The sequence below is a fragment of the Schistocerca gregaria genome, chromosome 2 (genome assembly GCF_023897955.1).
Source record: "Schistocerca gregaria isolate iqSchGreg1 chromosome 2, iqSchGreg1.2, whole genome shotgun sequence".
Classification (NCBI taxonomy): domain Eukaryota; kingdom Metazoa; phylum Arthropoda; class Insecta; order Orthoptera; family Acrididae; genus Schistocerca; species Schistocerca gregaria.
Window position 1 is genome coordinate 755,436,970 of NC_064921.1, and position 17,539 is coordinate 755,454,508.

A 17,539-nucleotide genomic window follows, 5' to 3' on the forward strand; every position below is an offset into this window, starting at 1 on the left:
TACTGGATTACGATGTGCATTTTAAGTTTTCCATTTTCAAAGATATATGGTTATAACAGGATAGTTTTGTTCCTGGAAAAGCTCCTCTCCACACCACAGGTCACAGGACAATACTTGAAGGCTGTGAGGTCACAGCTTGTTAGCTTTTTTTCATTCTTTTCAAATGTTGTGGCTTTCTCAGAAAGACTGTTACTAATTTTGTACATTGTCAAATATCCAAGATTCCACTGAATAACGCTTTGCAATATGTTGTTCACTTTGTCAGCCACATGATCATGAGCTCAAGCCAACTCAATCTGCACATGCACAAGTGCACAATATCCAGAGTGTCACACAGTCGAGTGCCAGCAGCTTCCAGTTGTGTGATGGATTTTGATACCACTGGAAAGTTGGCATTGGCATATGCCAAGTTTTCAGACAAGGTATCTGAAAGATGTCTTTCACAGCTTGGATAGTACTTGATTCACAGCTTTCAGTCTTTCAAAAGATGATCATCTGAGACTGTCAGCAGGATGCAATCACATGCAATAAGAAAAGTATTTTTTATTAGACAAGTATTATTTATTGACTCACTTTAATTACACATGTGGATGATTAGTTTTGGCAAATTGAAATTGCCATCTTCAGATCTGAAAGAATGTTTACAAGTTTTCTACAGTCTACTAATTGAAATTAATTTTGAAGAATGTTTTACCAACATAAGTGCATTACATACCATATACATACAAATATTGTATACTCTATGTAGTACATCTCATCTAGTTATGATTATAAAGGAGCTATACTGCAATATAGATGAAAGCAATTTTGGAAAATCCAATGTTAACATTATAATAAAAGAATGTCAGAGGTGCACAAACCTGACTGGAGAAGACATATGATGTAGCATCATACATCAAGTAATAAAACCATAAGTGTGATAACCACTCAGAAAAATTACTGATAAAATCCATTTGTTACATAAAGTATTACTTGCTGTGCCTGTGTTGACAGATGATGGCAGACTGCTAAACAATAGTCAAATGGACTGTTATGGAGTACCATCAGATGGCGGCAGCCTCGTACATAACACCTTAGGTGCACAATACATCCAGACTTTTCATATTTGCATAAAAATGTATAATGATAACAATATTTTACAGTTAAAATTGTTTTTATGTGAAATGTTATAACCATTTCAATACAGTTTCTTATTAGGAGCTAGGAAGTGGCAGTGCCAAAGTTGTAACAAATGCAACATTTAAAAGCAGACAATTCAAGTCAGTCAAAACATCATAAAAGCATTTGGCAAGATTCCACAATTAAAACCAAGAAATAAAGTGGACTACACAGGTGACATCAAGGAGCTTTTAGGGAGAATGATCGTTTCTGTTTTCAATAGCGCATTGTTTTGCATTTTCACAGTCATTTCCAATATTTGTGTACACAGAGTTCATGCATGTCAGTAGGTATGCTATACCAAGAACATAAATGTGATCTGCAACTGCCACATAAGTGCTACAGGTTTACATAGGATGTATGTGTGTCATTTAGCATAGTCAGGAACATGCTCTTACAGAACAAAAAACTGTTTGTGAGTAGATGATGTACAGTTTATTCATAATATAGTATCTATGTACACTGCCAAAAGGTCGAGCTAGACACACCATTTAACCACAAACAAGAAAGAAGGGGGGGGAGGGGGCAATACAGGTGGAATGAAAAACCATGTTGTGAGACGGCTCATCTCAAGCGTAGATAAGTCTTTCCAGGATGCATGTGGTATAACATGTCGTAAAATTACTTAAAGATGATTACTAATGCTATGCACATAGCAGTGATTGTGCCATTTGAGTGGTAATGCCCTAAGACTGAATGTGATAAGAGAATCAGTTCTGAGTCAATATTACCAGATGCTCAATAAATAACTGGACTGTGTAATGCATATTATGTGCATACATTATATTGTTTAACATGGCTATAACTAGACAATTGGGTCTTGTGTCAAATGTAACCCCAGGCCTATATTGAAACGCTTTTACTAAAGGACGACTCATAGGCAAAAGCTTGAGTCATAATGAGAAGTATCTGTTATGGTTAGAGCTGTATGCCCATACACAATTTATGCAGATCCAGATTCTATTTTATCGATGGTAAATCATACATAACAGGGTTTTAACGTGGATAACATCACATTTCTAGCATTTGTAGACTTAGAGAGAGCTTTTGACCATGTTGACTGGAATACTTTCTTTCAAATTCTGAAGGTGGCAGGGGTCAAATACAGGGAGCGAAAGGCTATTTACAATTTGTGCCGAAACCAGATGGCAAAGGGTTGTAAACTATCCCCGATGTTGTTCAGTTTGTATATTGAGCAAGCAGTGAAGGAAATTAAAGAAAAATTTGGAGTAGAAATTAAAATCCATGGAGAAGCAATAAAAATTTTGAGCTTTTCCAATGACATTGTAATTATGTCAGACAGCAGATGATCAGGAAGAGCAGTTGAACGGAATGGACAGTGTCTTAAAAGGAGGATTTCAGCTGAACATCAACAAAAGCAAGACGAGGATAATGGAATGTAGTCGAATTAAATCAGGCGATGCTGAGGGAATTAGATTAGTAAATGACACACTTAAAGTAGGAGATGAGTTTTGCTATTTGGAGAGCAAAATAACTGATGATGGTTAAGTAGAGAGGATATAAAATGTAGACTGGCCATGGCAAGGAAAGTATTTCTGAAGAATAGAAACTTGCTGACATAAAGTGTAGATTTAAGTGCCAGGAAGACTTTTCTGAAAGTATTTGTGTGGAAGTGGAAACATGGACAAAATGTGGTGCTGCAGAAGAATGCTGAAGATTAAATGGGTAGAGCACATAACAAATGAGGAGGTACTGAGCCGAATTGGGGAGAAGAGGAATATGTGGCACATCTTGACTATAAGAAGGGATCCATTGGTAGGACATGTTCTGAGGCATCAAAGGATCACCAGTTTAGTATGGGAGGGCAGCATTGAGGGTAAAAATCGTAGAGGGAGACCAAGAGATGAATACAATAAGAAGATTCAGAAGAATGTAGGTTGCAGTAGTTACTTGGAGACGAAGAAGCTTGCACAGGAAAGAGTAGCATGGAAAGCTGCATCAAACCAGTCTCTGGACTGAAAACTTCAACAACACATGCCAAGGGACTTGTCCCCAAACATTTCTAATTTAAGCATTTGAGCTACTTTAAAGAAAGATGAAGCATCTTTTAAGCAAAATCATGGTAGCATTGTACACATAATTGTATAACAACATAGTATTAATGTTGCCATACATAACACTGTTGCATCCGTTGATATAGGATACATCAGATCTACTTTCAGTAACGTAAAATATACTTATTTCATAATACACATTAATAAATAACAACCAGTTAGAAACTTATACTTACATGAACATGTTGTTACCTCATGCAGTATAATTGTGCTACCTATTGGGCTCTAAATTACATGTTGCTCATGGTTTAGATAATTACATAACATCATATGGGAAGCCCAGGTACACAGTCCAGGTCATACGCACATTGTATGCACCAAACTACGTGCTTGTAGTAATATGTTGTATATCATGTTATGGCAAGAAACCACCCATCTAATTCATGGCAGATTCAGTTTACAGTGTCACAAACCATAATAGTTCATGTAGAGAAATAATACTGACAGTATTTTGCAGTTGTACTGAGTTAATTCCAATTCAGTATAAAGCCAAGATAGATGTCTGGGTCATAATAGCTGCCATTACTACCATCTCTCGAAAGGTGCTACATAAGTAAGAGTACACTGCTGATTATTTCATACAGCAATGTTGAGTCGAGTGTAGATGCTTTTCTACTACATAATGCAGGTTTCAGCCGGGCACAGGCGCACACATGGTGCTCTCCATGATAAGATTAACAGACATTCATGAATAAACTCAGTATCCATTTAACTAGCTGTAGCATAACAAAAAGTAATATGACTGCATGAACTTCATGAAGATAAGGCTGTATGTCCACTCTGATATACTGTGTGGCACAATATGGCCAGTAGGCATGGTCTAGGTCATGTCTGATGTAACATTTATATGTATATGACAGTTAAATCAGTAATGATGGTCACATATTTGAGGTACTTACTAATTATCATAACATGTTATTTACTTAAGATTTGTATTAGAGCGCTATAACCCAGGACACAGATTATATGACTACTTCATAGTTTCAGATGTGATGTAGTACATTAATGTTACTTCTTATCTAGCCACAGGTCTAGGGCATGATAGTTACAATCATACACATTACTTCAATGTGGGTAACATATTAGCTTAGCTCCCGCATAAGCTATGTTAGTAACAAATATGATGCATAACCATTGGGCTAAGTAATATACAGTATATATATTGCGGCAATGAAATGTGATAACATAATACTGTAAATATCAAATGTAGTCATGTAGATGTAGATGAGTAGGTAGCAGATGCCATAAAATATAAACCAGTTTCCTCCCTTTTGAAGCTTTATGTAGCACTTTCGTATCTTGATGTGTGTGTGTGTGTGTGTGTGTGTGTGTGTGTGTGTGTGTGTGTGTGTGTGATTTTATGTTGAATATTGTTCGTGTTTACTGGGAATGCAGTTTGATATCGCAATTACCACATCTTAATTTATATTTTCCTGAACCGGAATAAATGTCTGTCTTATTACCGCCTGTCTGGTGCCATAGTCTCAATATCGAGGTTTTTGATGTTCTGAATGCTAATTTGACATTGTTTGAAAAACTTGTGCTTTATTTTCTCTGATATACTACCTTTGTATGTCATCCTTGCGTGCTTTGTTTATGTACTGCTTTTATTTGGCGCATGTCTGCTAACATTATACTGTGATTTTCTTTTAAATTTAATTTAAATTTTATTTACTGTGTTCTCTCTGTACTCATTTGCATTTTATGTTTGCTTCAGAATCACTAGTTATCTTTTTGTATTGACAGGATCAGTAGGGAGCTTGAGCTGCCTAGGGATTGTAACATAAAAGCAGCTCAAGTTACTCCTTTTGAGGTGCAGAATTAGACATGGCTAAAAAGGAAATATTGTGACATGTTATAGTACCTGTCTTGCTCAGGAATGTGATGCAGTGTCTGAAGGAACAGGCACTGTGGTGACCACAGCCAATAAGAAATATATTAGATGTATTCGCAATTGCAAATTTTAACAACCATCGGCTGTATAATGGAATGACAACACTGAAAATGTATCAGACTGGGACTAGAAACCAGATTTCCCATGTATCTCGAGCTTTACCACTAGGCTATCTGAGCACAGCTCAGAGCCAAACCAAAACTTCCATATGACAACAAACATGCGTCTACAACTTGCACTCATACATTCATATGTACATTCCCATACAGGGGAGACATTTTAATTGAAAGTTGCTTGCCTGGTGTTGGCGGCAACTCCAGCCATTCAGAAATACATTAAATGTATTTGCAGCTGCAGATAAGGGCAACCATCAGCTGTATAATGGAATGATGACAATGAAAATTTGTGCCAGACCAGTACTCAAATCGGATTTTCTGTTTGTTTAACACGAGTGATCACCTTACTATTAGGCTATACAACCACAAGACTCAAAACCAGTCCCAGACACACAAGTGCAGGTTGTAGACACATGGTTGGGTTGATGACAAATGGAAGTTTGGGACTGGCTGTGAGTCATGTGTTCGTATAACTTAATAGTAAGGTGACCGCTCGCCATAAACAGAAAATCCAGGTTCAAGTATCTCTCTGGCACAAATTTTCATTGTTGTCATTCCATTATACAGCTGATGTTTGTCCATATCCGCAACTGCAAATACATGTAATGCATTTCATAATGGCTGCAGTGCCTGTTCCTTTGGACATTCGTGCATGTCTGAAGGAACGTTGCATCATATTTATGAATAAAACAGATACTGCAGTATTGTTTTTATCTGCTGACACTGGGCAAACTACTTACAATTAAAATGTCTCCCCTGTAATGGAATATACATATGAATGTAAGAGTGCAGGTTGTAGGCACATGGTTGATGGCATGTGGAAGTTTGGGCCTGGCTGTGAGTTGTGCTCAATTAGGTGACTGCTTGTGTAAAGCAGGAAACCCCGGGTGCAACAAATTTTCGTTGTCATCATTCCATTATGTAGCTGATGGTTGTTTGTATTCGTAAATGTGAATATATTTAGAGAAATATTATGGTTTAAACTACCAATAACCTAGTTCTGTAGGGATATACACCTATTTTCAAATAGAGCAGCAGAATAAGCTAAAGCCATTTCAATTGTATATCATGAAGGAAGCAATTTGTAGTAGTGTCAACAAGTACTTAATGCTAATTCAGATTAGGCATGATAAAAAGATTAACAATTTATTTCATGTTCATAATCAAAGGCACCATACTAATCCAATAGAGAAACAGCAGTTCTCTGAAAGAGTAGTGAATCTAAGTGGCATCATATTTTTGGATGAAGAAGAGGTGTTACTGACCAACGGTTTACAATATAATATTAAGAAAAACTGGAAACCAGATGAGCTTAAGATTCTAAAATAGCTACCGAGCAGACTGAAATGAGTGTGTATCAAACAATTAGCACAGCAGTCAGAATTAGTAAAATTTTAAAAATAAAGTTAAAACATCCCCATAAAAATAAAAATGAGTAATTAAAACGTATAAAAAATTTAAAAAACGACAACAACAGGGTGTACCGTTGGCAGACGTATACCAGATAAAAGCAGTACAAAAACAAAGTATGTAATGAAAACATTCAAAAATAATATATCAGATAAAATTGAGCACAGGTTTCGCAAATTGAATGTCAAATTAGCATTTAGAATATCAGACACCTTGAAATTGGCATTACGACATCACATAGGTGATAATATGAAGGACATTTACTCTGGTTCAGGAGTACACAAAATAAAATGTAGCAATTGTGATAAATTTTGTTTAGGACAGACAGGACATAAGTTTTCAACAAGATTCCATGAACTTACTGACACACAAAATAAAACTGCATTCAGAGTCCACATGAAAAATGTTAAACATAAAATCACAGACATGCATCAAAATATGTAAGTGCTAAATAGTGTGTCAAAAGGAAGGAAACTGAATGTATTAGTGAGTTTGCAGATAGCACATAAGATATTAAACAATCAAAACAAAAGTTTTTTCAGCATCTTTGATGTTGATCTATAACATCACATTATATTTCCTGCGATGGTTCATGACAATATGCAAATAACATATTATTATCTCTTATGTTATGTGCTACAGACTCCATTTGATATTCTGATGTTATATCACATTTCATTATCACAATTTCTATACTGTACATTGCCTAGCCCAAGGCTATGCAACATTTCTAAATAGTATAGCTTATGCTGGAGCTACTGAAACACACTGACGTGACAGAAGGCATGGAATATCTCATAATATCGTGTTGGACCTCCTTTTGTCTGGCATAATACAGCTGTTCGGTGTGGCATGGTCTCGACAATTCATTGGAAGTTCTCTGCAGAAATGTTGAGTGAAGCTGCCTCTATAGCTACCCATAATTGCAAAATTGCTGCCATTGCAGGATTTTGTGCATGAACTGACCTCTTGATTATGTCCCAAAAATGTTCGATGGGACTTACGTTGGCCAATCTGGTTGGTCATATCATTTGCTCAAATCACCCATAACGTTCTACAAACCAAGTGTGAACAATTTTGGCCCAGTGACATGATGCATTGTCCTCCATAAAAATTTTGTCAACGTTTAGGAACAGGAAGTCCAGGAGTGGGTGCAAATAATCTCCAGGTAGCTGAGCATAATCAGTTCCAGTAGCAGTCAGTTCAGTTGGACCAGAGGACCCTGTCTGTTCCATGTAAACACAGCCTACGCCATTATTGAGCCACCACCAGCTTGTACTCTGCCGTGTTGACAACTGAGTTGATGGCTTTATGGGTTCTGTGCTACACTCAAACTCTATCATCATCTTTTGCCAACTGAAATTGGGACTTATCTGACCAGGTCATGGTTTTCCAATCATCTATGGTCACAAGCCCTGGAGAGGTGCTGCAGATGATGGCATGCTGCTAGAAAAGCACTCATGTCTGTCATCTGCTGCCACAGACCAGTAACGCAATATTTCGCAGCATTGTCATAACAGATACGTTCGTCATACGCCCCCATTGATTTCTGTGGTTATTTCATGCAATGTTACTTGTCTGTTAGCACTGACAACTCCACACAAACGCCGCTACTCTAGGTCTTTAAGTGAAGGCCACCAGCAAATGCGTTGTCTGTGGTGAGAGGTAATGGCTGGAATTTGATGTACTCTTGACACTGTGGATCTAGGAATATTGAATTCCCTAGCAATTTCCAAAATGAAATGTCCCATGTGTCTGGCTCCAGCTACCATTCTGTGTTCAAAGTTTGTTAATTCCTGTCGTGTGGTCATAATCACATCATTAACCTTTTCACATCAGTCACCTAGATACAAATGACAGCTCCACCAATGCACTGCCCTTTTATATGTTGTGTATGCAATACTACTGCCATTTGTATGTGTACATATCACTATCCCTTGACTTCTGTCACCTCAGTGTATGTTATCTGCCTTGAAGCAATGTGTATGATTGTAATTACCATGCTGTAGTCCTGTGGCTAGATAACAAGTGACATTAATGTAGTAGGTCACATCCGAAACTAGGATATAAATAGTTGTACAATCTGTGTCCTGGATTATAGCTCATGCACACATTTGTTGTGTGAATAATACATTATAATAATTAGTAAGCCCCTAGATCCAGGGCTACTGGCCATATTGTGCCATGTGGTATATCAGCATCAACATAGGGCTTTATCTTCATAGAGATTACATGGTCCTATTACTCCTTGTTCTGCTATGGGTATTACGTTTACTCACAAATACCTGTTCATCTTATCATGGAGGTCACCCTGCAGCTAAAACCTGTGTTATGTAGTAAAGGAATCATCTACATACAACTGCTGTATGATATGATCAGCATTTGGTCCTTACTTACACAGCATCTTTCAAGGAACCTCAATAATGGCAGCTGTTATGACCTAAACATCGTGCTAGGCTTTATATTACATCATAATCAACTCTGTAAAGCTTCATAATACTGTCAATACCGTTTCTCTGCGTGAACTATTATGGCCTGTAACACTGTGAAATGTATCTGCCATGACTTAGGCATGTGGTTTCTTGTCTTCACATGTTGTACAGCATATTCCAATGAGCACATAGTTGAGTGCATAAAGTGTGCATATGACCTAGCTTGTGTACTTGGGCTTCCCATATGATGACACACAATTAACTAAACCATGAGCAACATGTCATTTAGAGCCCAATCGGCTACACTATTATACAGCACGAGATAACAGTATGTTGCACATAAGTATAACAGTTTCTAACTGGTTATTTATTAATATTTATTATGAAATGGATGGTCCACAGCTCGTGGTCTTGCAGTAGCGTTCTCGCTTCCTGTGCACGGGGTCCCGGGTTCGATCCCCGGTGGGGTCAGGGATTTTTCCTGCCTTGAGATGACTGGGTGTTGTTGCGTCGTCTTCATCATCATCATCATCATCATCATCATCATCATCATGATTCATCCCATTACGGTCACAGTAAGGAAATGGTAAACCACTTCCGCTAGGACCTTGCCTAGTACAGCGGTGCGGGTCTCCTGTATCATCCCGTATGCTCCCCAGAGTCTGGGACCTCATCATCATTATGAAATGGATAATTTTTATGTCAAAAAAAGTTGATCTGATACATCGTATACAGCAGACCCAACAGCTTTAATACTGCATTGCTATACCGTGCTGTGTATGGCCACTGCCATGATTATGCTTATAAAATGATTGCTCTTTCTTTAAAATAACTCATGTGCTTAAGTTAGAATGTTTTGAGATAAGACGCTTGGCATACTTGTGATGTTGCTGACATAAAACACTTTATGTATGATTTAGCTTCTATAAACTAGAATATGGAGCTACATAAATCATGTGTGAACATACAGCTCTAATCATAACAGATATTTCTCATCACGATCTAGGCCTTTGCCTATGAGTTGTCCTTCAATAAAAGTGTTTCAACCTAGGCCTGGAGTTACACTTAAAATACCCAACCAAAAAAGGTGTAAATACAACTTAACATGCACAATAAAATACATTTTTCTACAGTATAATACCTAGATTCAAGCGTAAATTGTTGTAAAACTCGTCCTATAATCAGGGAGAAAATATGACGTCATTAAAATACAGGCCCTAATAATGAAGTACTGTCTGAAAAAAGCTGCAATAATATTCAGTGAGACCTTGATAAGATTTCAAAGTGGTACAAAGATTGGCAACATGTTTTAAGTGGTCAGAAAGTATTAAGCTGTATGAAATTTAAAAACAAGTCCTATGAACACAGTATCGAGCAGTAACAGTTAAAATCAGTCAACTCATACAAGTACCTGAATGAAACATTTGTAGGGATATGAAATAGAATGTTCACATAGCCTCAGTCATGGGTAAAACATGAGTCCCACAAGCCAGACTCCAGTTTATTGGTAGAATACTAGGGAAATGCAGACTGTTTACAAATGAGATTGCTCACAAATCACTCCTGTGAGCCATCTTAAGATACTCAAGTGTGTGTCCCTCATACCAAATAGGACTATTGGGGGGGGGGGGGGGAGGGGGGGGGGTTATAGAATGTATAAAGAGAAGTGCATCATTATTTGTGTGACCTGTGGGAGAGTGACTGAGAGATGCTGAAAAAACTGAACTGGAACACACTTGATGATAGACAAAACTATTCTGAGAAAGCCTACTTACAAAGTTCCAAGAGCTTTTGTAAATGAAAACTATAAGTATATACTACTACCGCCTTGTATTATTCCTGTAGGGATCGTGTGAGTACAAGATTAGGTTAACTATAGAGAGGTATTTAAATAGTTCTATATATGAATGGAATGGGAAGCAGCCCTAATAACTTACAATTTAACCTACCTCTCTCATGCTCTTCACAGAGGTTTGCAAAGTATGGCTGTAGATAATTGATGTAGACAAAAAAAAAAAGGTTAGTAGAAGGTGCTAAGCACTGGAAAGGATTCAATCATGGTCAACAGCTTCTGATTACTGTTGACTCGCCCACTTGAATCTTAAGAAAAGTGCATTTATAGTAGCATTAAACCCAAATTCCTGTTATTTATGTATTGTAGTTTTTTGCCTTCCTTTAACTATTCCTTCGTTAAATTGTGTTGGATACTATACAGATGTCTCAGTACCCATCCCATCTTCTGGCAAGGACTTTCCACACTCTTATTTTCTTTTCTATTGTCACCAACGCCGTCCTATTCCTTACTCTTGACTTAATTGCCTTCAGTATCGCAAGTTTTAAATGCTTCCTGTTTCTGCTTGGGTTTTGTTGCAGTCTGTGCCTGACTGACACCTGCTTAGCACTTTCATAGCTTTTTATTTTTGTTAGTTGTAATATCGTAAGTGTTGTGACGCGCTGATCATTCAAAGTGCCGCCATGCAATTTCGCATGTCCTCTACATGCGGCACTGTCTGCCAGCCATGGAGCAGCCACACCACCTAAGCGGCCAGCCGGCCAGCGTCCGCTAGACGTGGACTCAGTGCAGATTTGACCATTACCGTGTACACATGCCTTACGTGGTCTACTCGCTCTGTGACTTGTGTATTGTGTCAACTTTTGAAATACAAGTGTTCAAATTGACGTTATAGCAGTAAGCTAGTTTTCTTCTGTACAAAGTGTTATGATACAACAGATTTTTTCATGCTTGTGTAACATCTTTGACATTTAAAAAATATTTCATTAGTATTGTTAAACTTTGTTGCATTTAATGCTACAAAATCTCTGTCAAATAACACACTGACACAGGCTATTGAACAAAAATACTAAAATATTAAACAAAATACTAGTTTGTACATTTGGTAATGGAAAGTCTTGGTAGCATTAAATAATTTAGTAATAAAGGTAAAAGCTCACCAAACAGTGGTGGCATTGACTATTTGAAAGGCGCATAAATAAAATTGGAAACTTTGCAAACATTTGGATGAATCCTTTTTGGTCTGAAAGCTTCCTGTTTTGTTGGTATGGCTCTCAGCAAGTCAACACTTCCACTGTTTGGTGAGTTGACTATTTGAAAGGCGCATAAATAAAATTGGAAACTTTGCAAACATTTGGATGAATCCTTTTTGGTCTGAAAGCTTCCTGTTTTGTTGGTATGGCTCTCAGCAAGTCAACACTTCCACTGTTTGGTGAGTTGTTACCTTTATGCTTAAATTAATTAAAGTTCATAAGTATTTTCAGACAGAGTGCACTTACAGAATGAATGCTTCACAATGAAAATTTGTAGAAATTTTATGTTACAGTATGTTGTGTCCAAGTGTTTTGACCCTCATATCTTACATGAGTCATCTGTTTCAGGCTTATGATCAGCACCTCAATATGGTACTGGGTGAAGCGGAAGAAACTGTAACCACTGTGGAAATTGATGAAGAAACATATGAAGAAGTTTATAAGACAACAAAGCGGAACATTCCTATGTTGTTTGTTAGAGGTGATGGTGTAATTCTTGTATCCCCTTTGATAAGATCAGGTTAAACATTTGCATTTGCCTTGTATCGTGTTTGAGCAAATGATATGCCATAAACCTTATTGCCAAAATAAAAAGATCGTATTGTTGTTACTGGAGTAAATTTCTAATGTATTTCAGTTCTCTGCATGGATATTCCAAAGACATAAATATGTATCATGAAAATTTCACACTGTCAAACTATTGTAGTAATATTTTCTTTGTTACAGTGTAATTTGGAAGTATCTACCTGAAAAAGCAGATAATAAATAAATTTTGTGTTGTATGATTGCACTTTTGCAAAATATTTTCATTGGTTGTTTAATTTTTGTAATAAATAACATATGTACCAGAAACATCACAGCTCTTGAGTTGTGATGTCTGGCATAAAATGACCCATTTAATTTTGCAAAGCATTGTGTAGTTTTCAAATTTACCTCTGTAAAGCTTTTATGTTTATTACAATTTACATAAATAAACATGTCCAGTAAACTTTGAAAAATATAAAGGTGCTTTAACAACAGTTTTACTTAAAATATGTCCTACTACTAAAAGAGCACATTCGTTTTTTTAGATCAGGTACTGGCAATTTCCTACACATCCACAATTAACACTGAGGACTGGACAGTTATGGTGTAGTTCAGCTGGCAGATACTGTGCTTCAAAGTTTTTCTGAATTTTGTGTAGCAAGTTCTACTGCACAGAAATTAACTCATATTATCATATTTCAAAGTGTGTCCTTTTCTATGAAATACTGCAAAGAAACATAGAATTACATCAGTGACTGTTTTGTGTTGTTGTGGTCTTCAGTCCTGAGACTGGTTTGATGCAGCTCTCCATGCTGCTCTATCCTGTGGCAAGCTTCTCCATCTCCCAGTACCTACTGCAACCTACATCCTTATGAATCTGCTTGGTGTATTCCTCTCTTGGTCTCCCTCTATGATTTGTACCCTCCACGCTGCCCTCCAATACTAAATTTGTGAAGACTTGATGTCTCAGAACATGTCCTAGCGACTGATCCCTTCTAGTCAAGTTGTGCCACAAACTTCTCTTTTCCCCAATCCTATTCAACACCTTCTCATTAGTTATGTGATGTACCCTTCTAATCTTCAGCCTTCTTCTGTAGCACCACATTTCGAAAGCTTCTATTCTCTTCTTGTCTAAACTATTTATTGTCCATGTTTCACTTCCATACATGGCCACACTCCATACAAATACTTTCAGAAACGAGTTCCTGACACTTAAATCTATACTCAATGTTAATAAATTTCTCTTCTTCAGAAACGCTCTCCTTGCCATTGCCAGTCTACATTTTATATCCTCTATACTTCGACCATCATCAGTTATTTTCCTCCCCAATTAGCAAAACTCCTTTACTACTTTAAATGTCATTTCCTAATCTAATTCCCTCAGCATCGCCCGACTTAATTCGACTACATTCCATTAACCTCGTTTTGCTTTTGTTGATGTTCATCTTATATCCTCCTTTCAAGACTCTGTCCATTCCATTCAACTGCTCTTCCAAGTCCTTTGCTGTCTCCGACAGAATTACAATGTCATAGGCGAATCTCAAAGTTTTAATTTCTTCTCCATGGGTTTTAATACTTACTCTGAATTTTTCTTTTGTTGCTTGCTCAATATACAGATTGAATAATATTGGGGAGAGGCTACAACTCTGTCTCACTCCCTTCTCAACCACTGCTTCCCTTTCATGTCCCTTGACTCTTATAATTGCCATCTGGTTTCTGTACAAATTGTAAATAGCCTTTCGCTCCCTGTATTTTACCCCTGCCACCTTCAGAATTTGAAAGGGAGTATTCCAGTCAACATTTTCAAAAGCTTTCTCTAAGTCTACAAATGCTAGAAACGTAGGTTTGCCTTTCCTTAATCTTTCGTCTAAGGTAAGTCGTAAGGTCAGTATTGCCTGACGTTTTCCAACATTTCTACGGAATCCATACTAATCTTCCCCGAGGTCGGCTTGTACCAGTTTTTCCATTCATCTGTAAAGAATTTGCGTTAGTATTTTAAAGCTGTGACTTATTAAACTGATAGTTTGGTAATTTTCACATCTGTCTACACCTGCTTTCTGTGGGATTGGAATTATTATATTCTTCTTGAAGTCTGAGGGTATTTCGTCTGTCTCATACGTTTTGCTCACCAGATGGTAGAGCATTGTCATGACTGACTCTCCCAAGGCCGTCAGTAGTTCTAATGGAATGTTGTCTACTCCCGGGTCCTTGTTTCGACTCAGGTCTTTCAGTGCTCTGTCAAACTCCCCGGGGCTTTGTTTCGACTCAGGTCTTTCAGTACTCTGCCAAACTCTTCAGGCAATATCGTATCTCCCATTTCATCTTCTTCTACATCCTCTTCCATTTCCATAATATTGTCCTCAAGTACATCGCCCTTGTATAGACCCTCTATATACTCCTTCCACCTTTCTGCGTCCCCTTCTTTGCTTAGAACTGGGTTTCCATCTGAGCTCTTGATATTCATACAGGTGGTTCTCCTTCCTCCAAAGGTCTCTCTAATTTTTCTGTAGGCAGTATCTATCTTACCCCTAGCTAGATAAGCCTCTACATCCTTACATTTGTCCTCCAGCCACCCCTGCTTAGCCATTTTGCACTTCCTGTCAATCTTATTTTTGAGACGTTTGTATTCCTTTTTGCCTGTTTTGCCTCTTATATAGTGTGTATTAATTTTCAGTCAACATCATGATAATGTGAAAAAATCTTTCTTCTTCCACTTTTTGTGCCTCGTCTCAAAAAGGTTAGTAAGCCCATTAGCAGGTCACTGAGGTCCACACCAGCTCTGTTTTTATTCAAATCCAAACCAAAGGCTTGTTTCATCTTCTGTATTGTTCTTAGTTTCGTTCTTACATTGATATCCGATGCAGTTATTTTGTGTTTTGTCATCCAAAGAAATTTTACAAACACCTAATGGTTTAGTCTACAAAGTGAAAGTCCTTTTTTTTAATGAGCTTCTTCGGGTAATTAGGTCTTTAGCTAGCCCTTTCTCTTTCTCAGTACTGTAATGCAAGGGCATCTTGAAAAGAAATACAAATTGTGTACTAGACAATAATCAATGCCCTTTGCACTGCAAATGACCTTCAAAAGTGTGGTGCGTGGCAACAAGGGGAACTTAAATGCCACAAAACAAGTAACACACAATGTTTTATATATTCCTTTCCACCAAGTGCGATTGATAGGTGCTGGCATCTGAGTTTTTTTCATGGAAGTACAAGCACCACAGATTGCCACAGTACAGTAAACATGTATTAGAAAAATTGGCAAGAAAACATTAGGTTTAAACAACTCATAACAATGAAAGAAAAGCTGTCAAACTTACTAAAATACAGCAGACATTCTATCCCTCCTTTTTAGATGACAAAAACTCAGTCATTGTGTTTTGGTGTAACGAAGACGGCCTGTTATGATTATAGTTGCATCATTCTCTCATAAACATCAAATAAGCAGGTGTAGCAGTGGGTTGTTGCTCCAAATAATGTAGCATGAGGTCAAGGGATTCTGCTGCGTCACTGTGTGGCACCAGCTCTCCTTTGTTGCTTTCAGGCTCGTTGTCACTTCCATCACAGCAGTCTACTTCTTCCTGGTCATGAGTCACAGCAGCAACTAAATCAGCGTCAGTAAGGTTCTCCACACATCCACTGCCACCCACTCATCTATGTCTTCTTCACTAGCTTCTTCACATCCAGGGATTGCTTGTATCATTTGTAGTAGATTTTCCTCTTCATTTTCAACTAGGTTGTCCTGAAATTCAAGAAATGTTAACAGTTTTCTCCACGATTTTCTCAGAGTAATTTCTGAAATATTCAGCCATGCCTCAACGGCCCAATAAACGACATCCTTTACATTGGCCTTTTTTACTTCGTCCACTAAAGGAATGCTATCATCATGGATCAGTGTTCGTAAAAACTGTTTTCTATAAGTCAGTTTTAATGTTTGCAGTACACCCTGGTCAATCGGCTGTAGAAGTGGTGTAACATTCAGCGGCATAAACTTCACCACAATTTCTACATCACAGAATTCCTCAGTGCTGGGGTGAAATCGCGCGTTATCAGTCAAAAGGATTGCATAGGGAGACCAATTATTTTCCTTAGAAAACTCTCGATCAGAGGGAACAAACTGGCCATGAAACCATTCTTTCAGCAGCTTACCACCCATCCATGCTATTTTCTGGTTGCGATAATATACCGGCAGGGACTTCATGTTGCACTTCTTAAAAGCTCTGGGCCTAGCAGATTTGTCGATCAGCATTAAAGACACCTTGTGAGCCGTTGTTCCCACTGGTTACCATGGTGTACCTACTTATCTGCTTGGTATACTTCATTCTAGAAACTCGTCACCATAATTAGGGCTAATCTGAACAAATCAGTAATCCGAACAAGGTCCATCCCAATTAGTTCGGATTAACGGGACACTACTGTATTTACGAAGCAGAGAAGTAGCTGATGTAGGACCTATGTCGTTTGTCTTTTTGGAGTAAAATCCATGTGATGTAGGAGGTACATCACTGGTCTCCAAAGTATTAAAATAATTCTGACGCAACTTGGAGTTAGTAGGGAAGAGAAAATATTAACTCATCATGTGTTGATGACTTCATACAGCTGACTCTCCATTAGAGGAGTCATTGACAGGTGATGAAATAAGAGCTCCAATGCGTGTTGTACTACATATGTGCTACACCTCGTTTATTCCTCTGTGAAGGGTATCAGTTCCTGTTACATTTTCATTCAGAAAACGTTCTGAGGAAATCTTGTGGACAACCATCATTGATTCACAGTTTTAACATTGATCGTGCACTACAAAATTAGCAAAATGTTTGTGCATATTTACTTAAAACAATACTTGAGCCAGTATATTCAATTAATTTTAGAATGTCCATGCTGTACAATC

General features: G+C 37.7%; 2 protein-coding genes across 2 annotated transcripts in view; one reads left to right on the forward strand and one right to left on the reverse strand.

Annotated features, from left to right (window-relative positions):
• The window catches only part of LOC126334948 (U6 snRNA-associated Sm-like protein LSm3), a 42,280-nt gene extending 29,347 nt beyond the window's left edge, over nucleotides 1-12,933 (forward strand). The window contains exon 3 of the mRNA XM_049997691.1: nucleotides 12,479-12,933. Within this exon, the coding sequence (XP_049853648.1) occupies nucleotides 12,479-12,655 (177 nt within the window). The 3' untranslated portion in view covers nucleotides 12,656-12,933. The remainder of the gene's footprint in view (nucleotides 1-12,478) is intronic.
• Nucleotides 12,934-16,255: 3,322 nt separating this feature from the next.
• Nucleotides 16,256-16,852, reverse strand: LOC126335961 (jerky protein homolog-like). The gene has a single exon (XM_049999437.1). The coding sequence runs from the start codon at nucleotides 16,850-16,852 to the stop codon at nucleotides 16,256-16,258; it is 597 nt and encodes a 198-aa protein (XP_049855394.1).
• Between the last annotated feature and the right edge of the window lie 687 nt (nucleotides 16,853-17,539).